General features: G+C 44.5%; 1 protein-coding gene across 3 annotated transcripts in view; it reads left to right on the top strand.

Moving 5' to 3' along the window:
* GABRG3 (gamma-aminobutyric acid type A receptor subunit gamma3) overlaps positions 1-22,310 on the top strand; it is a 335,489-nt gene that overhangs the window by 189,149 nt on the left and 124,030 nt on the right. For 2 of the 3 annotated variants that reach the window (XM_090263576.1, XM_090263577.1), the window contains exons 1-2: positions 17,973-18,100; positions 20,383-20,465. In XM_090263576.1, the coding sequence (XP_090119702.1) occupies positions 17,973-18,100; positions 20,383-20,465 (211 nt within the window). Of the gene's footprint in view, positions 1-17,879; positions 18,101-20,382; positions 20,466-22,310 lie in introns of those variants that run through there. The other variant, XM_090263575.1, reaches the window with a different exon arrangement.

The raw sequence follows: 22,310 nt of genomic DNA, 5'->3' as shown, positions 1-22,310 counted from the left end.
CGGACTGGGAACCAAACCTGCAACCTTTTGGTGCATGGGACGATGCTCCAACGGAATAGGCACCTGGCCAGGGCTGCTATGATACATTTCAATGACTGGCTCTGGCCTTATGCAAGGCAGAGTCCTTCCTGTTGAGGCCGATCCTCATGCCCCTGACCCCATTCCATCCTTCCTCGTCTTTCTCCTGGATCAGCAGCTCCCGGTCTGAGAGCTGCGTGCTTTCTCCTGCGGGCTCACCCTCACTGCTGCCCTAGAACTCAGCAGGTATACCCAGCAGGAATCATCGATGAATCCACCGCCGAGGACTCTGTAAGCATTGATGCGTTGGGAAATGTGCCCGTGACATCAATCAAATCGTGTCGGGCTGATGGCGTTTGTTCCATTATTCTACGTCTTCCTCATTTCTCTGCCTTCTGGGAGTATCAGTCTTTGCGCGTGGGGTGTGGAAGCCCCCGACTATAACTGTGAACGTATGTGTCAGGCTTTTTGCTGCATATTTGCAACTCTGTTGGTGGTTGGATGCGTGCTTGGGAAGCCCGTCTTCTTGGTGTGGTGACCTTCTTTATCATCATGTAATGGCCTTCCTTGTTCCTGACAAGCGTCTTCGCTCTGGGGGCGCCTGCATCCCGCGTCAAGGGCTGCTTCTCTCTGAGCCTCTTTGACTGACTGAGGCGCGCAGCTCCGAGTCCCGCTCCTTCAGGAAGGTGTCGTGACTGCCCTGCACTGGGTGTATCCCAGGGACCCCGTTCTGCTGTCGGGTCCTTCGCTGGCAGATGGCGCACGGCCCAGAACCAGGAGAGACCAAGAGGAGAAACATGAATGTCGCAGGGTGCCCAGGAGTACCTTCGGTTCGAACTCAGGTATTCCTTATGCAAGGAAGTGATACTAGATCAGATCTAGATAATAAAAGGATAATAGATTCAATTGCATATAGTACAGAGAAGGGGATTTTGCAGGGCACTGGAAATCCTGTAAGAGTAGAAAAAAAGAGAGAGAAATACCTCATTCTTAGTGACCACAGGTTAAATGCTAGCCTGGTGGAGCTAAGGATGGAGTGGGCAAATGGAGTAACTCACAGTTTTCCTTTCCTTTCTTACACACAGTCATTCTGCTCAAGGAATCTGGGACATCTCTGGTAGGTATATGTTTAAAAATAACCAAAAGCTTTGATGTAAAGCCATGCATAAAATTGATTTCATCAAGTGGTGCAATAAGCAAATGAACCAGTGTCTAATAATGTAACTCAGGAACTCAGCGCAGGCTTGACTTTCAGGTATGAAGTCTTCATTAATAAAATGCATGTTTTATTCAATGCTGTAATTGCATTTTTAATATCCGTGCTTCAAGAAAAAAAATCATTCAGTATTTAATGAATTAAAGGTTAATGAATTTGAGTTGCCTTTGGCAACTCAAGATAATTTTATCATAACCAATGTTGTATACTGTCAGCAGTCACACGAAAAGTAGTAAAATTAGTCTTGGCCAGGTGGCTCAGTGGGTTGGAGCATCATCCTGTGCACTGAAAGGTCACAGGTTTGATTCCTGGTTGGGGTGCATATGCAGTGGGCAGCCAATAGATATTTCTCTCACATCAATGTTTCTCTCTCTCTCTCTCTCTCTCTCTCTCTCTCTCTCTCTCTCTCTCTCTCTCTCTCCCTCTCTCTCTCTCTCAAATCAATAAATATATCCTCAGGTGAGGATTTTTTAAAAGTAGTAAAATAAGTGACAGTCTCAGCATAGATAGTTCACCAGAGAGCTAGACAATTGTAGGCTGGATGAAACTTTTGAGATGGGCTTGTCCGGCCCCTGATTTTAGGGAGGAGCATCTGGAGCCAGTGAGGGAGCTATCCGAGGATGCTGGCTAAGGGCCAATGGGCCGGGGCAGCCTAGTCTGCAAGACATGCCCCAGGAACAAATACAAAGAGGAGCTTCATTGAACCCGTATTTTATTTTTGTTACCTCTTCAGTACTTTTAATTATGGGGTGGGCCTTACCATTTTGTGAATTTCGGAACTGCGGCAAATGAATGCATAGAACAGGGTCAAAAGAATTGAATTCTGAAAGAGTATATTGAAAATTGACGGGGAGGATGAAAGACTTCGTTTTTTTCCCCCCATGCAAAGTTTTTTAAAAATAGTATCACCACCAAAAGGTAAATAAGTGATAAATTGTGACCCAGTAATATCCATTTTTTAATAGCATTTATAAGCTGAGGAGTTTGAATTTTAGTCCTGAAATTAAAAAACAAGTGAAGGGTAATAGATGAGATTGCCCACCGTCCATCAGCAAACAGCTGCGCTGTCCCGTCAGGATGAACATGAACAAGCTCGCGTAAGGAAACTCATTCCATTTAATCTGTAGATCTCTTGAATTTGAGAATTCAAACGACTCCCTCCTGCAAGTAACAGGAACTATTCTCCTTCTGCCTCTGAAATGCACTGATCTGCGACAAGTCACCTCTGTTGGAATATTTATTACAAGAACAGAATGAAAGTCTGGTTTGGTAATAATAGGGGAAATGTTTACCAAAAAAAAGGAGCTGATATGTTATCAGTAAAGATAGAAGTACTGAGGCAGCATAATCAGACAAAAGGACGTGCTCACCCGGAAGGTCATGTCTGCGTCAACCGCATACGTATTTGGACGTGCAAACACGTAAGCAGTTTGGGGTTATGACAGGCACAAGAGAAGGGACAGGATAACGTACAGGCAATAAGGACAGGCGTAACATAAGAGCTGTGCCTTATCTTTTAATAGATTTTAGTCCAGAACACATACCATAAAAGTGCTAAATCACTTGGGATACCAGGATGAGTGTCTCGGATGTTCACAGCCCTGATGATTTGCATTGGCAGATAAGCCGCTAATTGAATTGTTCCGATATCTTACTCCCTATTGAACATCACTTTTCAGTTAAATGTGAACAAAGCTGAGCTGAGCTGGGAGTGACATTAATAAATACTTTTTCCTATGAAGTCATCAATCAACCCGTTCTCCCTTTGGGAACAATCTACCATCTTAACCATTTTGGTTTGATCATATAGATCTCACGCAATTTTCATTGACTCCCTTCTGAAATTCAGCCTTCGTGACCTTTAATAAAACTGCAAGATCAGATCCTCTTTTTATTAGGTTTCTAGCCAAGTGCAAGCAGCTATTCAGTGTTCACAACTCTGTCACTTAACAGGTGTCACAGTCCCCCACAGGCTCTGGCCAACCCACACTCACTCAGGGATTGCCTTTTGTAAGTGAAAAAAGAAAAAAAAAATTCAAACAATTGCTGACCTTTTCTCAGCCATATTAAAAATGTTTCCAAAGGCTTCAAATTGGACAACGTTTTTGATAAAGAATATGTTTTATATTGCAAAGAGTGAAAGGTGAGTTGGCTTTAGTATGAATCTTATTTCTTTATGTCTTCATCTTCTTGTGGACTTGAAAAGTGCATTCTTTTTATATCAATTCTTTCTCTTCCCATGGAGTTTTTCAGTAACAGGAGGAAGGTAAATCTATGAAATGGTCCATAGATAGATAAAATATTAATGTAACAGAATACTGAAAAGAACACCCTTTTTCCACATCTTCCTGGGCTTTGTCATGAATGATTAATAAGTTTGTGTGGGTATGTGATCTCTATAACCTTTTCTGATATCTGAAGCTGAAACGCTACTAAAAAGAAATACATTTTGTGATATCCTTGAAAATAACTATCTTGTGCGTTTATTTCCAATGATACCCTGGGTCAAAGGCTATTGACTTAGGCCTCTTATGGGGTTAATTATGAAAATTTTATCTTCTTGGAAAGATATTTTAAAAATCCATTTTAAGTCAGTCATTTCAATCAACTTTAAGACAGAGAGGAGAGAATGTTTATTTTTATTGTTTAACTTAGATTTTCTTTAAACAAAAAACAGAATAGTTGATATAAACCTAAAATCACTTTTGTTTGCCTTCTAATTCCTATCTTCACTGCTCTGTCCAGAGTCAGCCACACTCAAGAAGCTGGGTATGTTCTTCCCATCACGGTATTTTTAGTTCCATTAACGAGCTCGATTATCTGTAAAATCGGTGGTACTTCTTGGTGTATCTTCAGATTTACACAAATGTTGTAATAGTTCACGAGGGCTCTTCACTTGCCGCTGTCACATTCAGCTCCAAGTTTTAGAAAGTCGTGTTGACACGTGTGAGTCTCCTTCACTCATTCGGTTGCTGTGCAGGGTCCAGTTGTTTGATCACAGTTCAATTAGGTAGAGTCTTTCCCCTCATCTGAGGACATTTTTCATTGCCTTTTGGAGAGAGGGGAAGGGAGAGAGAAAGAGACAGAAACAGTGAGAGAAACATCGACAATATGAGGGAGAAACACATCAACCAGCTGCCTTCTTAGACACACCCTGACCGCAGTTGGAACCCACAACCTGAGCATGTGCCCTGACCGGGAATCGAACCCATGACCTTTTGTTTTTTGGTTTTTGTTTTTTGTTTTTTCTTTTTTTTATTTTGGTTTTTCAATTACAGTTGTCCCCTTTTCCCCTAATTTCTCTCCCCCACCCAACCCACCCCCTCTCCCGCAATCATATCCCTCCCCGTTGAACCCATGACCTTTTGGACTCAATGGGATGATGCTCCAACCAACTGAGTGAGCCACACCAGCCAGGGCTCCATTAGGTAGTTTTGAACTTCTCATTTTTAGGATTAAAATCATGTAACAATGAACAATGTCACCCATGTGAAAGTATGATAGATTTTCTAGAGAATCCACATATAACTTATATAGTAAAAAATATTATTCAAAAAACACTCCTACCAATTAACTAGAGAAATGAAAAGACAATACAGTAGAAAATAAGAGAGGGTTATGGACAGGGGCCTTGGAGAAGAGAGAACATGAATCAACAATCACCAATTTACCAAAAAAGAAAGAGAAGAAGAAGAAGAGAAATCCAACAATAAACAGAAATATCCAAAGGTAAACAGTGAAATAATATTTGTCTTCACCAGATTACTGATCTTAGAAAATCCAAAAATACCAAATACTGGAGAGGATGTGTACAAATAGAAACGTCTGTCTCCTCTTGAAGGAATTTAAAATGGATGAGTTACTTTGGAGAATCATTTGGTAGTAGTTAATAATTTTGAAATAAAACATTAACATTTCTATACATTTACAATTATACCTCTGGATTGTTAAAATATTTTGTTATAAATCAATAGTAATATTTGCTATGAGTGAAGAAAGGTTTGTCTTCAGCTCCTAAATAACCGTACATCTTTTCTCCTTTATGATGTAATTTCTGCAGTTGATGATTTTTTGTTCTTCCTAAATGGTCACTTTCGATATAAGTATTTTATTTAGAACTTTTATATCTTCCTTTGGGGTCGGCAGAACGATGCCTCTCCCCCACACCACTATGACCACATCAGAGTCCCCAGCCCCTGTAAAGATTACTTTGCGTTAACAAAAGGGGGTGCGCAGGTGGGAGTAAGTTAGGACCTGCAAATGGGGACATTATCCTGGAACGCAATTGCCTGATCTAATCACAAAGGGGCAAAACGCCCGAGTCAGAGGAGGAGACTTGACCAGGAAGCAGCGGTCCAAACGTATCCAGACCTGGCTTTGCTGCTTTTCTGGGCCCGGAGCTGAAGTATAACTGAGGCCTCGACATTATCTCCAGGGACGTGACCTTCCGTGTCTGGCTGTAAATTGCTCGCCCATTGTGTTCAGCTCCCTGCCTCGGTTTCCCTATTCACTTGCCAAGGAGTTTTCCGAGCTTCTCCCTAGCCCGTCTCGCAGGGATTCCGTATGTAGTCGTTTATGTTTGACAGCTTTTACTAGATGCCATGTTACATGTTCCGGATTCATCCCCGTCGTTCTGTGGGTCAGTAGCTCACGTTTTCTCTAACGTACATTTGATAGCACGGACTTGCAACAATTTGTTACCCACCTGATGCGCGTTTGGGTCATTTCCAGTTTTTGGCTGTTAGGAATAATGCCGCTCGGAGCATGTGCTATGAATCTTTATGTGCACGTTCATTTTCATGTCTGTGGGTAGAGCAGCAATCCTTAACTGGTGCGCTGCAAGAATCTTTAAAACATGCAATACCCGACTGGTCAGGGGCCCTGACCTCTTTTCCCTTAAACCACCAAGTAAGAAAAATGATGACAGCCAACCAACATAGAGTCATTCGGTGTGAATGAATGAAAATTATACCCTTTTTTTTTTTTTTTGGTCAGGTTGGCAAAAAGATATATTTTGGTGTGGTGCAGAATTTTTGTAATTATTTCAGGTGTGCCACGAGGTGAAAAATGTTGAAAATGGCTGACAGGCTTTGGATGGGAAGTGTATGCCTAACTATAAGATGCTGACAAATTATTTTTCAGGGTGGCTGACTGCAGGTGGAACCCAGGTTTCTTGTCTTCTTACCAGTGATATAAAAGATCTCTAGTTACCCAGCATCCTCAGTAACACACATTCTTGTCACTTTCTGTCATTATTGTCTCTCTAGTAAGTGCCTAGTGGATCTTGTTATGATGTGATTTGATTTTCTTCTTCTCTGAGAAATAATGAATCTGAACATCTTCGATAGGATTGCATTTCGGTCTACTATGTCATTAATTTTTGCTGTTGTTCCTAACTTATGTTCCTCCTGCTCCTTTGTTCCTACATTTTGGGGACATTATTTTAATATTATTACAATACAGCTTTATTTGAGGTTGTTTCATGTGTAGTATTTTGCAGTACGTTTTAGTGTTTGCTTTAGGAATTAAAATAGGCATCCTTAAGTTTCCACAATCTATTTATAATTCAAGTTGTGCTATTTCATATAAATGTAAAAATCTCACAAGCGCAAGTCTGTTTATGGCTCTTCCCTGTACCTTATGCTATAGTTGTTATATGCATTTGTATCTGCATATATTATACATGGGAAGGTATAATTTTTGCTCAAAAGAGTCATATGTTTTATAAAGAATTTAACAAGAAAAATATAAACATCAAGTGTTTTGTTTATACAAATATGCCAAGAAAAATATAAACATGAGTATTTTTGTTTATACAAGTATGTTAACAAGAAAATTATAAACATAAGTGTTTTTGTTTATATAAATATATAACATTTCTGAAGCTCTTCCAAGTTTTCATACGAGATCATTTTTCTTGAGCCTCAAGAATTTCCATTGTCATATCTTATAGTTCAGGTCTGTTACCAATGAATTATTTCTTTTCTTTATCTGAAGTGTCTTTACATTAATTTTTGAAAGATATTTTATCTAATGTAGAATTATTGGTTGACAGTTTTCACTCAGCACTTCCAAGCTGTCCCACTTTCTCTTGTCTCCATAGCTCTGAGGTGAAATAAGCCTTCTGTGAAATCATTATTCCCCTGTATATAGTATGTCTTTTGTTGCTTACTGTGTTCACGTTTTTTTCTTTAGCTGTGGCTTTTACCAGTTTGATTCTGATACACAAGACCTTCTTCTTGTTTATCATGCTTGGAGTTTCCTGTTCATCTTAGGTATATATATATATTTTTTTTTTTTCATTCTTCTGTTCAGGTTGGCTCTTTGAACATTTCTTCAATTCTTTTCTGCTCCTTTTACCTCTCTGCTCCTTTTCTAAGATTGCACTTACACGAATGTTGGAATATCACAAGTCCCTAAGTCTTTGTACATTTTTGTTTTTCTTTATTATTTTTTTAGTCCTTACCTGAGGATATGTTTATCAATTTTAGTGGGTGGGGAGAGAAACATCCACATGAGAGAGAAACATCAATTGGTTGCCTCCCATATGCGCCCTGTCTGGGAACTGAATCCCAAACCTAGGTATGTGCCCTGACTGGGAATCGAACCTGCAAACTTTTGGTGTTGAGGTTGATGCTCCAAGCAACTGAGCCATCCTCCAGTGTTGTTTATCTTCTTTATTCTTCAATCTGGATGATCTGTCTTTGAGTCCATTGGTACTTCCCTCTGTCTTTTATATTCTATTAAGTCCATCCAGTAATGGCCTTGACTCCCTGTATTGACGGCAGAATATGAAAAAACATTCTAATTCTATTACAAATATATGAAACAAAACCTACGGTCCTAACTTTGTAAATGGGTAGAGTCTGTAAGACTAAAAACAAAGCCCAAACCTACACATAAGCGCTGTAATGTAGTTGACAAAACTGTGTCTTCTGGGGATGTGGTTTAAAATTCTGAGACCATGATTCAACATGGGAGAATCCAGCAGCTGAGTAAATGAGGGCAGATGCGGGAGCCAGATTCTCACGGCGGGGGAAGAGGGGCGGGGCTGGAACGGCCTGTGCAGACTCAGGTTGTTGTCTAGGAATATTTATAAACGCGTGTGTATCATACACTTTCAGCTAAGAATGCCTAGAACAATGACGCTCAGCAGCGACAGGTGTAACGAGTACCAGGTATTACTTTCCAATATCATTCTGCGATAAAAGGCTCCAAGCCAGGGCTTCTTGGGCAAAAGGGCCGATTCGAAGACTGGAGGACCTTGTAGTTTCAGAAAGCAAGGCAATTCTAAAACACACACACACACACACACACACACACACACACACACACACACACACACACACAGATGAAGCTCTGTCAACAAGGCACGAGGGCCTAACCGAAAGAGCTCCTCATGGCCAACGATGGAAGAATTTAAGCCAAAACTACAGAAACTAGAATTGAATTACAAACCATAGGGTCAAATAAGCGCAGACACGCGCTGCTTAACGACGAGGCTGCGAGAAACGCGTCGTCCTTGGGTGATTTCCTTGCTGCGCGAACACCATGCAGGCGCTTACATACCTGGTGGTTCCCAGGCGAGAGGCCTGTGCAGCACGTGACTGTCCCACGTCACACGACAGAACAACACGAGAGTCTATCAAGCACAGAAGACTCTGATGCATCAACCCACGCAGTCGCCAGGGTGACCTCTGGGGTCTTCCTCCAAAAACTATGAACCCAGACAAACCACAATGGAAGGGCCTTCTACGCAGTTCCTCACGAGTGCCCCTCAGCACTGTCAAGGTCATCAAAACACAGGTCTGAGACGGGCACAGCCAAGAGGAACGGAAGGAGACTTAATGACAGGAAGTGACGTACTGCGCCCAGGATGGACTCCTGGAATTTAAAAGAAAAAGGATACTAGTTAAAAATTAAGGAGATATGAATAAAATATGGACTTTAGTTAATGATGTATCCACATGGGTTCATTAATTGTAACAACTATATCATACTGATGTAAGATGATACTAGTAGGAAAAACTGGGTGAAGGATATGCAGAATTCTATGAATCTAAAACTGTCCTTAAATTAAAAATTATTAAGAACATAAGTAACACCACAAAGAAAACTACATTTGCAGTTCGTTGAATTGTACAATGAATTACAGGTGCCCCGATAGTAACAGAAGTTCCCTTGTTTTCTTATAGCACTTTTCATAGAAATTATAGAAACAATAATCTCCACAAAGAATTTTATAGCTATTTCAGAAATATATATATAATTCATTACAAGCTATTTGCACTAAAATTCCCAAGATATTTGGCAACCTTCCATGATTGATTAAAGTTACAAATAACCCATACTTAGGAAAGCAGATTCATGATTAACAGCTTTGAGTTCCAGGGTAAGTATGGCTTTCCATGTAAGTTCAGGCATCACTTGTATTTATAGGGATGTTACCTTCATAACTGATTATTGTGAATCTTAATGCTTTCTGTGCTAACTTCATATTAGCGTAAGTGTGACTTCTGTGCTCAACGTCAGTCATTCCAGTCGCTCCTTCCTTCCTGGGATCTCTGCCCTTGTGACCGGCTCTCAGGAAATCCATCAATGCCAGAGCAGATGTGCTTATTTCCATTTCACAAGTCTCTTACTGGATGAAAGCGTTCTGCAAAATATAAATACCTTGTCCTTTTGTCATATTCTAAATCTTGTCAAAATCATTGAACTCCTTAGAGGTGAACTGAAAAGCAAACAGCTGTACGTTTGGGGCGAGGCTGGAGATGTGACCTCCCTTAACTCCACACATACGGATCTGTGTGTCCGTGGACCAGCCATCCAGTGGGGACAGGAACCTGTGCTCTTCCTTTCGTGTTGCCCCCCTACGTGGTCATGGGTCAGGTCGCGCGTGTGCGTGTGTATGTGTGTGTGAGAGACAGAGCAGGCCGAGTGGCACCTCCAGGTAACCGACAGCTCACATGTTGAGACATGTGCCCACTATGATTAGAACAGGTTACCTGACCCTAATTATTTCCTAGATAACGATCCACATCAATTACCTGGAAGCAGGACTGGGTCCTGGTGTGCCAAGATGGGAAAGAAGCTGTGAGGTGAGAGCAACTCCCTGCAAGCCGTTGCTATAGCTACCAGGACGCAGATGATTTCCATAACAGCAGCAAACAGAAGTGCTTCCAGACAAGGGACAAAGGGACCATCAATCGGGGCTATATCCATAGCAACAGGGAGATCTATTGATATGGGTAGATTATGCTCCCCCCCCCCAATAATATTGATACCAGTCAGTAATTTTATAGGAGTAGAAATAGAGAAAACCTTGATCCTAAACTAATGGCTTAAAGCACAAGATACTGAAACTACATTCATTGAAAATACGTGACTGGATGACTGACACATGGCAGCTACCGCTGCTACTCCTGTTGCCCTTCTTTTGCAACAAAATTCAGGGAGAACTCCATCCACCTGTTTGTACCAAAGACTAGGGCAGGCCCGCAGGACAAGGAATCAGCAGCCCCCAGAGAAGTGATGTAAACAGAATTAGGTTGACAATGTGGGGAGGGAATTTGAATAGAATGACAACATTACACAGCAAAGATCTGCCAGAAAGAGAACAATGTAATTCAAGTAGCCAAGGGAGTGTGCTTATTGGGACAAGTGCTGGTGGGGGTGGGGGGAGCAATCAGAGGGAGAGCTGGAGACACTTGCAATGAAGTGTGCACACACTCGGTCGTGCGTGAGCTTATGGAGCCTCCACTGCGCACCAGACACTACTCCATCCGTCATTTAAACTGAGAGGAAAGCACTGTCCTTGTGGAGCTGCGTCCTCGAGAGAAAACATGGACCACAGAAAGAAAAGACCATAAATAAGAAAAATGGCCTGTGCAGGCATGCAGGCGTGTCTGTGTGTCTAGTTGCTATGAAATAAGGCGAATGAGCAGGCCGCGGTGGGGGTGGTGGGGGTGGGGTGCAATTCAATTAGAGCATCGGGAGCATCTGCTGGTTTGGGGAGAAGCTGTTGACAGGCTGGGAGGGGGAGCAGAAAACCTAGCTGGCCCTACGGGGCTGGCGCCAAACATTGGAGCTAGAACTCTCCAAGAGGGGGTCTGGTACAACTGGCTCTCTTTGAGTTGCAACCCCAAAGTCTACTGATGAGCAAAAGGGCAATAGAAACCGACCCCGCCGTGAACGCGGCTCCTACCACAGGGAAAATGTCACTGTGGGGAAAAACAAATACAGCTGTCATTATTTGCAGATAATTAGGATTGCAGCTTGAAATCTGGAAGTCGGAGCCGTTTTGCAGACAACGCAAGTTCTCAAATAAGCCCTCTTTTCTGGAGTGAAGAGTTGGCAAAGAACTCCTCGTTCTTAGAATAGAAATCTTCCCGCATCCTTCCCCATTTCTTCTGTTCTTCTATGTCCGAGTCCCCCAGAAATTCCACGTCGGGGACAGCTGTGGCAGCTCCTGGAGCCCGAGCACCCCCCTCTCCTTCGCTAGAGCTGCATGCCTGGGGCGGGATCCCGCATTTCCTTTCCCCGCTGTCCCGCCACGAGGGGAAGGACGTGAGCGCGGTGACAGAGCCCCAAGTTTCGGGCCAGAGGTCCATCGAAGGGAACTCAAAAAATTCAGACAGTACCAGGTAGACAGCAGAAAGGAAAGTGGTTGTCAACGTAAGAAGCGTCCGAACCTGGAGAGAATTTTTGTGAGTTTGAGCCAAACCTCAACAGCAGATGGAGAAAATGCTCGGGAGAATGGCCGTTCTGCACCTTATTTTGTGCATTTCAATCAAAGGAGAAGATGACATCAAGGGGTTACGTGGAGCCCACTGGTGATAGGTTAGAGAGGCGGGAGAAAGCACAGTGGGAAACCTCTGCGATTGGATAAAAAGTCAAATGACAGACACGTACTTCTTTCACACAGGTGGGTACGGGACAGTAAACAATCAACAGTTAACACGATGGTAACAGGGAGGGGGTTTGTGGTCTCCCTCTGGTGCGGTGCCTGTGCTTTGAGGGGTCCGGAAAAAGGAAGTCACTTGGACCTTCCAAAGGCAGCTTATCTTAGATGCAAAAAGACAGCAGACAGACTCAGTTAAGGTAAAGACTGCCCTTTGTCAGGGGAGATACCAGCCTAGAACATGGCTACCTGCCATGACTTGTTTTTAGTTAAAAAGTTTTAATGTCAGACCATCCTGTGTGGTTCCTTTCGGTCTCCGAGTTTGCAAGGCCTGCACTCAGCACCAGCCCCCTCACTCTGCCCCTGACTGGCTGGTCAGGCTTAACACGGGGCCCCTTTTCTTCTACATGGTCAAAAAAACAACCCCACAAAACATGTTTATATATATTATTCCTGGTCTTACCTTGACCTGTTTATTCATGGACCTGGCCATAGTTAGCATATCAAGGACTTGGAGAACTGAACTACTTGAGCGACCCCTGCTGAGGTCAGACATGTGTGGGGCAGAGCTGAAGGGCTGAGGGACCCCCTGCTGAGGTCCCAGACATGCGTGGGGCAGGTCTGAAGGGCACCTCAAAAGCTTAGCTCTGCAACTTAAACTGTAGCTGCAGAACCTGGGAGCAGCTTGGACGTTGCAGCAGGAAGCAGATTGGTCACCTGCTGAAAATAAAAATACAGACATTTTCTACAGAACAGAGTCTCCTAACCTAAAATTTAAAATAAAAAGAATACAATAAAAACGTGCTTGACATATGAAGAACGAGGAACATTTCAACTCCTACAAGAAAAGACAATGAACAGACCCCCCACACCAATATGAAACTGATGTTGGAATTATTTTGTTGAGGCAGGGCCCTGGCGGGGTAGTTCAGCTGGTCAGAGTGTAGGTTCAATCCCCGATACTCCAAAGTTGTGGGTTCGATCCCCAGTCAGGGCACATGCAAGAATCAACCGATGAATAAGTAAATAAGTGGAACAACAAATCAATGTTTCTCTCTCTCAATTTTTTAAAAATTTAAAAACGAACAACAAAACAAATATGGAGGCAGGTAGTTTTAAAATACTAAAAAGAAAAAACCTTGTGATTACTCTTTTAATAAATGTTACAAAAAATTTTTCAACAAAAAAAGAGAGAAAAGCCAACTGCAAATTTTAGAAAAGTGAACTATAGAGTGAGTGAAGTTATATTTAACAACCTGTAAGTTATAACAGATATCACACCAGAAGAAAAAAAATAAGCTCTTTCAAATGGTGTCAAGTGTTCACTTTGTAGTGTACAGATAAAAATCACATATTAAATACGCTGTCGATGAAAATCGCATATTAAATATGCAATTCGCAAAGCAATAAGAGGTGACAGAACATGTCTAAACATGTTAAACTAGACATATTGAATATAGAACTCCAGGTCTGGAAAACTCATAAACTCATTGCAATTTCTGAAATGTCTTTTTTTTAAATCATCACCCAAGGATATGTTTTTATTATTATTGTTATTATTATTGATTTGAGAGAGAGGATGGGGGAAAGAGAGAGAAAAACATTGAAGTGAGAGAAAGATCGATTGGTTTTTGCCTCAAAAAAGTAAAAATAATTGAGTTGTTCTGTAATTGAAAATAAAGTGCAAATTTTTATTGACACCATCTTTGGATAAAAAATTCAGAAAATCACAAAATCCACCTTAGAAAGTTGTTGGGTAGATTAAAGAAATAATATTTGTCAAATAATGTATAATGCCTGGCACATGACAAGTGCAGAGTAAATGTGAAATGATCATTGATGCCTTAAAATGTCTAAGATTATAGGCTAGGCCCTGGCCAGGTAGCTCAGTTGGTTAGAGCATCATCTCGATACGCCAAGGTCGCGGGTTCAATCCCCAGTCAGGGCACATATAAGAAGCAACCAACAAGTGTGTCAGTAAGTGGAACAACAAATCTGTGTGTGTGTCTAAAGTCAATACATTTAAAAATGTCTAAAATTATAATCTGATATCATACTCTTATGTATTTAACTGATGTGTATTTTTGGTGTGAGAGAAGTTCCCCCAAATATCAAGGAGTGAGTTCATTTCCGGACAGGTTTCCACATGACATACGAGTCCCCTCTGGGCCGTTGCTGTCACGCAGGGAGTGCTGTTGTAAGAAGCAGCGTTTTCATTTCCACTAATTTATATGAGCACGTAGTGAATTTCAGCATGCTCTATTTTTTCACCCCAGTTTCTCAATTAAAAGCCCTTAAATACGTGTGGGGAATCTGATATTTTTAGACGGAGGAAGACTCATGACGTCCCAGAAATGTCTTCTTGTGATGTTACAAAGCCCTGTCTTCTGCAAATGTCTCTCCTCGGTGAACCCTAATCCCGGAGCTGATCAAAGTCTGCGCTTAATTTAGTTGCGTCTTTCTGGGTCAGAGGTTCTAAATTCCGGCCCGTTTTGGAGGCCCTGTCTATTTTTATTACTGTTTCCCAGGTCTTTTCTTGTATGCTGCGTCCCTTCGTCCCTTTTTGCTACCAGTAAGCAGGAGTTTTCAAGGCCTCTGTCCTCCCGTGGCATCTGGGTCCCGCGCCCCAGTGTGGCACCGCTCACAGGCTTGCAGCGTGCCTGTCCCAACTTCCAAGTCCTCGTGGGGACAGCTTTTCTAATCTTCAAGGGGTGCCAGCCGCTTCTCCCCTGGATGACAAGCTGAGACTGCCCCTGTGCTTGCTGATACCAGTGGCGGTCTCATCGGACACACGAGCAAGCGGCTGTGACCGTTTTCCAGGCCCGCCGCCAGTGTATCTCAGTTCCTTGTCTGTCAGTCCGCCCACCCAGACTTCCACCCCTCTGGAGATGCTTCGTGGTCATTAAGCGGCCGCACCAGCACAAGGTCATCCCGAGGTCAGCAGGGCGGAAGACCTGCTATGTCTACATATGTCCCAAGGAACACCGAAGGCTAACAATGAAAGGTGACCTGGCAATTAATTTTGACCACGACGGTCACCCACGGTGACCGGCCTCCTGCTGGTATCAGCTGTAAACCAACCCATTTCGTACAAGTGTCGATCATTTTCTCATGGAAATGTCAACTGGTGTGAAGTTTTTAATTTGAAATCAATGTATGTGTCGGGCAACATTGGTTAATAAACTATGTCACATCCAGGTGTCCAGTCCTATGGCACGTCACCTGGATGTTGCACTGTGAGCCCAACACCCCCAGTCTGGTCTCCTCTGTCAGCATGTACTTGACCTTTACCTTCTGCGCATATTTGCGAGCTAAGAAAAAGTGACTGAAAAGTGTCCTCATTAAATAACAGGTAGGACATCTTTTCCCTGGTTTATAGGCTTCAGACAAGAAAGGAATTAAGCCAGTGGACTGAAGCACATCAACAAGGCAATTATCAGGTATTCAAATGGGATCGACAATGCTGCCAAAACAATATTTGGTGGCCTGTGGAGGATCCTAGAAAGTCAACTTATTATTTTGAAAATGTATAAATAAAGGGAAACCATCAAGAAATAATTGGATCGTACTATGTGTACTGTATCTCTGTGAGTAGTGAAAAACCTTTGATGGAAAAAAAAAAGAAAAAAAAAGAAAGCCATTAAATGTCCTCCCTCAAAGAAAGGAAGGAAGGAAGGAGGGAAGGGAGGGGAGGAAGGAAGGAAGGAAGAGGAAAGACAGGCATGGCAATGATGAGAAGGGACAGAGGCATTTGCTGACACTATGGTGTGGGTCATTTGCAATACACGTCTGTCAGATCAATACCTTGTACACCTTACACGTACGCAATGTTAGACGTCAGTCATATCCCAAGCTGTAAGAAAAGGGCTTCTCGGCACTCTTTGCTCAAGCATTTTAAACAGGCCCTGTTAGCATGTCTTGCGACCCATCGAACACCCACCGTGCCACACAAACAAGGCACTGAAGCCTGGAATCCTGACTTCCAAGCTTGGTGACAGGAGAGAGCGCCCCCGCCACTTCTTCAAGAGTAAAAACAAAAATAAGACAAGCTAAAAATCCTGCCCACCCAAGCACCCGGCACAGCTTCCTCTGCAAAGTATCCCTAAACCGTCCTACGTTGGGACGATTCTCGTGATTTTGTTTGGGGTGGCGGCGCGTACTTCTGAGGACCGCTTTCCGGGAAGTCACTTTGTCGTTCTGGAAGGAAGCACAGAGCAGCGGTCTCCCGGAGTCCCGTGTCGGCAAATACGAAATGTAATCCAGGAGTTCTCTTCGTGCGCGGGAAAGCCACGCTGTTACCTTGCCCTCCCACTTGGTGTACTTTCACAGAGTGCCTCGCGTAAGCAATGCCCCAACATGCGGCTCCCCTCCAAACTCATCTGCGACGCTGACGGTCCCCTGGGCTGCTGCATGCATTCCACTGGGACCTGCCTGCATCCTGGGCAGCCGCCTGGGACACGCCATTCCCACCCCAAAACCTAATGATCGCAGCCAAGTCCTTCCGCACTGTGAACAGGGAAGGGACCCGCCAGTGCTCGGTCTCCGCACCTGTGCTCTGTGCCTTCTGCTGGAATCAGCAGTTGCCTTGGGGGGTCTGTGGGCCTGTGCTTCTCTGCTGCTGCCTTTGTCTTCTGCTCTTCTTCTTTTTAAATCCTCACTGAAGATATTTTATTATTGATTTGAGAGAGAGAGAAGGGAGAGAGTGAGAGAGAGAGAGAGAGAGAGAGAGAGAGAGACGTTGATCAGTTCAGTGGCCTCCTGTTCGCACGCGACCGGGGATTGAACCCACAACCTAAGTATGTGCCCTGACCAGGAATCGAACCCACAGCCTTTTGGTGTATGGGGACGACATTCCAACCAGCTGAGCCACCTGGCCGGGGCCTTCCTGTTCTTTGATTTGGGTTGTGCGGTTTGAGAAGACCCATCAGTGAAAATGATAGTAACTGTTATACACATCAGTTATGGACCACTTGCCCTATGCTGGGCTGAAGGGTTTTCATAGTCATTTCCTTCCTGCTTAATAAGCCAGTGACATGGTGGACTCTGCTCTTGTACCCATTTCACAGACAGGAGGACGGAGGCTCCCGTAGGTCGTGCTGCCCGTCAGAGCCTGGCCTCGGGGAGGCAGGCCTCGTCCATGCTCTGAGTTATATTCAGCTGCCTGTTGGCCTCTCATGACAATTTAAGATTCACAGGGCATTTTCATGTTATCACACCACTGACTAATAACATCGACTGTTGGTTATCATGTGTTGCGTGTTGATGGTGTTGAGCCAGGCACTGGATTAAGGACTAAGTCAGCGGTTCTTAAACTGTGGGTCACACCCCCTTTGGGGGTCTAACAACCCTTTCACAGGGGTCGCCTAAGACCATCGCAACACACATATAATTACATATTGTTTTTGTGATTCATCACTGTGCTTTAATGATGTTCAATTTGTAACCATGAAAATATATCCTGCAGATCAGATATTTACATGACGATTCATAACAGTAGCAAAATCACAGTTACGAAGTAGCAACAAAAACAATTTTATGGTTGGGGGGTCACCACAACATGAACTGTATGAAAGGGTCGCGGCGTTCGGAGGGTTGAGAACCACTGGACTAAGTGAAAGGGACTGGGGGGGAAGGGTTGTTGGGGGGGCGGTGGGGGTGCACAGCCGAGACGCTCTCACAATGCAGATGAACTCGCAGAAAGTTCTCCTATGGAACTGCCACGCCTCTCCTCTCGCTCTGTTTCAGGAATACCAGATCGACATCTTTTTTGCTCAGACCTGGACGGACAGCCGCCTCCGGTTCAACAGCACGATGAAAATCCTCACTCTGAACAGCAACATGGTGGGGCTGATATGGATCCCGGACACCATCTTCCGCAATTCCAAGACCGCCGAGGCCCACTGGATCACCACCCCCAACCAGCTGCTGCGGATCTGGAACGACGGCAAAATCCTCTACACGTTAAGGTGAGGCGCTGCGGGGTCGCGCCCCTGACGCTCTGCCTTGGGCCCCTCACTCAGGTCATCGGAGGGACGGGGCCCTGGCTTCTCTGCCACGTTCTGCCTCTTGTCCCGCTCGCCTCGTCGCAGCCTGGAAACCCGCCCGGGGCGCGCACGGTCTGCAGCGACTACATCGCGCGTCTTCAGCAGATTCCATTTCTGCTGCATCGGGGCCCTGGGACTTATCTTCAATCTATTTAACCCGCGGGTCCACTTAGCTAGGAAAAGAAAGATGTCTTGGCGTGCTAATTAACAAATGTAATTATAGGAAATTAACAAACCTGAGAGCATAAGGGGAGACACGGCGCAGAGGGCACCGGTAATGCGTCCCCATTGCAATGGCGGCTACTCTGGGATGCGCGCTCCGGGCGCACCGCCGTCCTCACGGAAGCCTGATGCGTGGGAGCAGCTCTGCTTCCAAGGAGTGAGCTGACCTGCCCGAAGCACCAGGGGGACCTGGCGTTCCCAGGGTTCGAACCCGGGTCTGGGTCTCTCAGGGCCTCCCCTAAGCCAGCCTTCCTGTCCCTCCAGCAGGAGGATCCTGACTGGACCTTCCCCACGCAGCCCTCCCTATGTCTGTGGCCTCAACAGGCTCTTACAGACTCTCCCACAGGCCTTCGCGGCACCAGGGCTCCTATCTGCCCCTCCTACCCGGCTCCGGACACTGCCTCTGACTTCGCCTCAGGTTACTCCCGCTCCCCAGTCCTGTGGGCTTGGCTCCTTGGCTCCCCTGACTCCGAAAGCTGGGGATTCCCACGTGTCTATTTCCAACCTACAACTTCTGGACTCCAGATTCTCGGGACCCCCAGCCTGTGTGGTATCTCCTCCCTGTTAGGGCTAGAGTCCCCATGTTACCTGCCCTGTGACCTGCCACCTGTGACCAGTGGTCACTGTGTCCTCGGGAGCTGTGGCCTGCAGCCACGCGGACCTCAGCCGCCGCCTGTGCCGGGACAAAGAGGGTCTGCGTCACCGGCCAGGCGCCCGATCACGAGGTTCCCCATTAACAGAGGCGACTAAGGCGCAGCCGCCACAGCCCGCTGAGAACTGATTACACCCCCTTCTCCTGCCCCTTCCCCTCTCCCTTAATCATTTCCCAGGAACAAGGACAAGTCTCCTGATAGCCATCCCTAATCAGGGGACATTGTTCTTTCGCAAACATCTACACCCTGGACTCTAGAGCTGACCAGCAGGGTGACCCGTCCCCCTGAGGGTCTGCCCCACGCCCTTGAAAATCCCTCCATGCCTTCCCTGGGGCTGCGGTCCACTCGGACTCAGCCACCTGCTCAAACGTCCCTCAATAAAGGCTTCGGACTGGTGCTCCCGACTCCTCCCTTCTTCCAGGCACAAACCTAACATGACCAAAGGTCTAAAGGGCATTTCGAGTTCAGCATGCCCCTGGGGAGGGTGATTTCTCTGATTTCTAGGACCCATGTCCCTGCATCATCTGGGCCCAGTGAAGCCACCACCAGCCCCCAGCACCCTTGGCCTCCCCCCACGTCCAGAATCATGAGCTTTTAATGGCAGGCGACTCGGGGCCCGGCTGAGATGTGTCGTGCGCAATGGCAAATGAGTATCCACAGCCCAAACCAAGGCACAGAGTAGCATCCAAGTAAGCAGATTAGAGAATTTTAAAGTTCCAGGGAAGTAATAATTTTGCCTGGCTGGGGACAGCCGCGAAGGCACAGCAGGGAGCTCTGGGGCTCATCATAGGCGTTTCCTCATCAGCCTTAAAGGAATATGACTAAGATCTGAAATGGGGGTGAGTCTCACACCAAACCAGAGCGGAGACATGGCCGGTCCCGGGGTCCTTTACAGAAACTCTAGTCCAGGGCTGTCTGCTCACAATTGGTACAGCCGCCACCTCGCAGTCTGACGCAGGAGTTGCCCAGATATGAATCCCACCCCGTGACACGTGGATTAATTTGCCATTATACCTATTTAGACATGCACGCCAGTTTCAAAGGAGGAAGGATTTAATCCAGCCAAACAGAAAGAAAACAAGGACTTACAAAACACCATCCTTCCAGACTTGGCTTGTATTTCTAGACACAGTGTGGAATCTCACAACAGCAGTTTTCTCTGCTACTGATCGCTAAAAGCAGTACAACATTACACAGCACAAACGCGACCAAATGGTGACACCACCAAGCGCGAGCCACACATGCCCAACCCCGCGCCCCAGCTGTGCTCACGTGACTTTGCTGGGTCCTGGCGGGCTGACCTTGACGGTGACCTTGGCTCCCCTGCAGGCTCACCATTAATGCAGAGTGCCAGCTGCAGCTGCACAACTTCCCCATGGACGAGCACTCCTGCCCGCTGATCTTCTCCAGCTGTGAGTACCCCTGCGTGAGTGCTGCGTCGCGGGACATCTCCCCTGGGCTGCGGGGCTGCCCGCAGTCACGGGGTGCGTTATAGCCTCCCTCCCGCGACAGCCGGGGAGGACGGATAACAGCGTGGTGCTGGCCACCTGGGTGTCTGCATTCTACTCTGTATTCCTAGGACTCCTGTTATAAAATCAGGTGCTTTGATAAAGCTGCGAGCACCTTATCCCTTCCTCCTATTATCAGAGGGTTCAGAAACTGGCGAACAGGCGACCTACCAAACACCCTTCTGCTCATGCGCTGTTTTGCATATTATTTGAAAGTACACAAAATTTATCTGTGATCATTTTGGGTTTGATATCATTTCAAGTGAGGTCATTTGTCTTCTAAATAGAAAGATAAAAAATTTTATTTAAATATATTGATATATATCTCATTGCACTATTGTAGGACATCATTTTCACAGTATTTTATGTTCCAATATTTTACTTATGATTGATATTCTAGCTAATAAGTAATCGTTTTAAAATTCTTAAAGATAATGTCTAATGCATACAAGGATACATATGAAAGGAAATATCGAATTTATTTGCTGATTCATAAAATAAGTTTTTTAAGTAAATATCAATATGGAAATATATCTGTAGAATTGATGATGGTTCATTTTAAATGTACTGATCACAACTACGTAAGTATGACTCATGAGACTTCAGTGCCCTTTATTGGCTTTCTTTAACGTTACCTGCGGATCGTGACGAGCAGGTGAGATGAAATGTCAGGCAGAAGATTTGTGGCCTCCCACACTGGACTTTATAGTGAGAAGACAAAACTGAACTAAGGGATGAATACATTTGACAGCTCATTTTAGGTTCAGAAAAAAGACAAGCTAAAGCGCAGAATTTCACGCATCTCCGAGACTGAGTAAAAATATTTTTATATATTAGATTAGTTGAATCTATACTTAATACATCTCGAAAAACCATTAAATTTTCAAAGTCTTTAAGGTAGATGGCCAATGTCTTTGACTTACTGGTGAACTTGCCTGTAGAGAATTTGGGGCCTGACGTCCTCTATTTATAAATATGACTGTAAAAATTATGGAACAATTCAAATTATCTAGCTTTTTGTGAATCGGTTTAGTATATATGAATATAAATTTTTCCTAGTAATGCATTCACTTAACTGTTAATTAGTCTTCTTGGTGAACTCAGGTGACTATATTGATCTTTCCAATGGTCTGATATGTAGTTAACTCATCTACTGAGTTTATCATTTCATTGGCTACTTCACATTATCATCTATTCTATTTTGCTGTTTTTATTCTAATTTTTCTACACGATTTTGACAACCTCTTCTTTACCAAGTTTTTAATACCATCTTCTCTTTGTTTATATTTCCTAAACATTCTGATATGTTTGTGGGAACAGTTTGCAAAATTTGTTGTTTCATTTTCCTGTGCCCCATAATAATTTGTAGTTTGAGCTCATGTTTCCTGGACATTTTTCTGTGGGTTTTTTTTGTTGTTGTTTTGTTTTGTTTTTTGGTTATATTTAATGCAGTTTCACCTAAAAAGGGTTTGCTCTGCTCTGCTTGGCGTCTCTATCACTTTAAATCCAAGTTTCAGTCCGGGTTTCCTGGCCACACAGGTGGTGTGAATTGTAGCCACATGTCTTTGTCATTTCAGGCTGTGGTTTTAAGTTCTTAGGAGGGACATTTTTTGTTTTTCTGCTCTTCCCACAGCCAAACTTAAACAGGGACTGTCCTTATAATGAGAGCGTCTCCTGAATCCACTAGCTGAGGCGGCTCCCTTTCCTGCTGATGTAGCTCAGGTGTTGGTGGGCAGGTGAATCAAGCGA

The sequence above is a fragment of the Furipterus horrens genome, unplaced genomic scaffold (assembly GCF_987537825.1).
Source record: "Furipterus horrens unplaced genomic scaffold, mFurHor1.1.pri manual_scaffold_16, whole genome shotgun sequence".
Lineage (NCBI taxonomy): Eukaryota > Metazoa > Chordata > Mammalia > Chiroptera > Furipteridae > Furipterus > Furipterus horrens.
The sequence above is the reverse complement of the archived record's forward strand: the minus strand, read 5'-3'. Positions and strand labels throughout refer to the sequence as shown.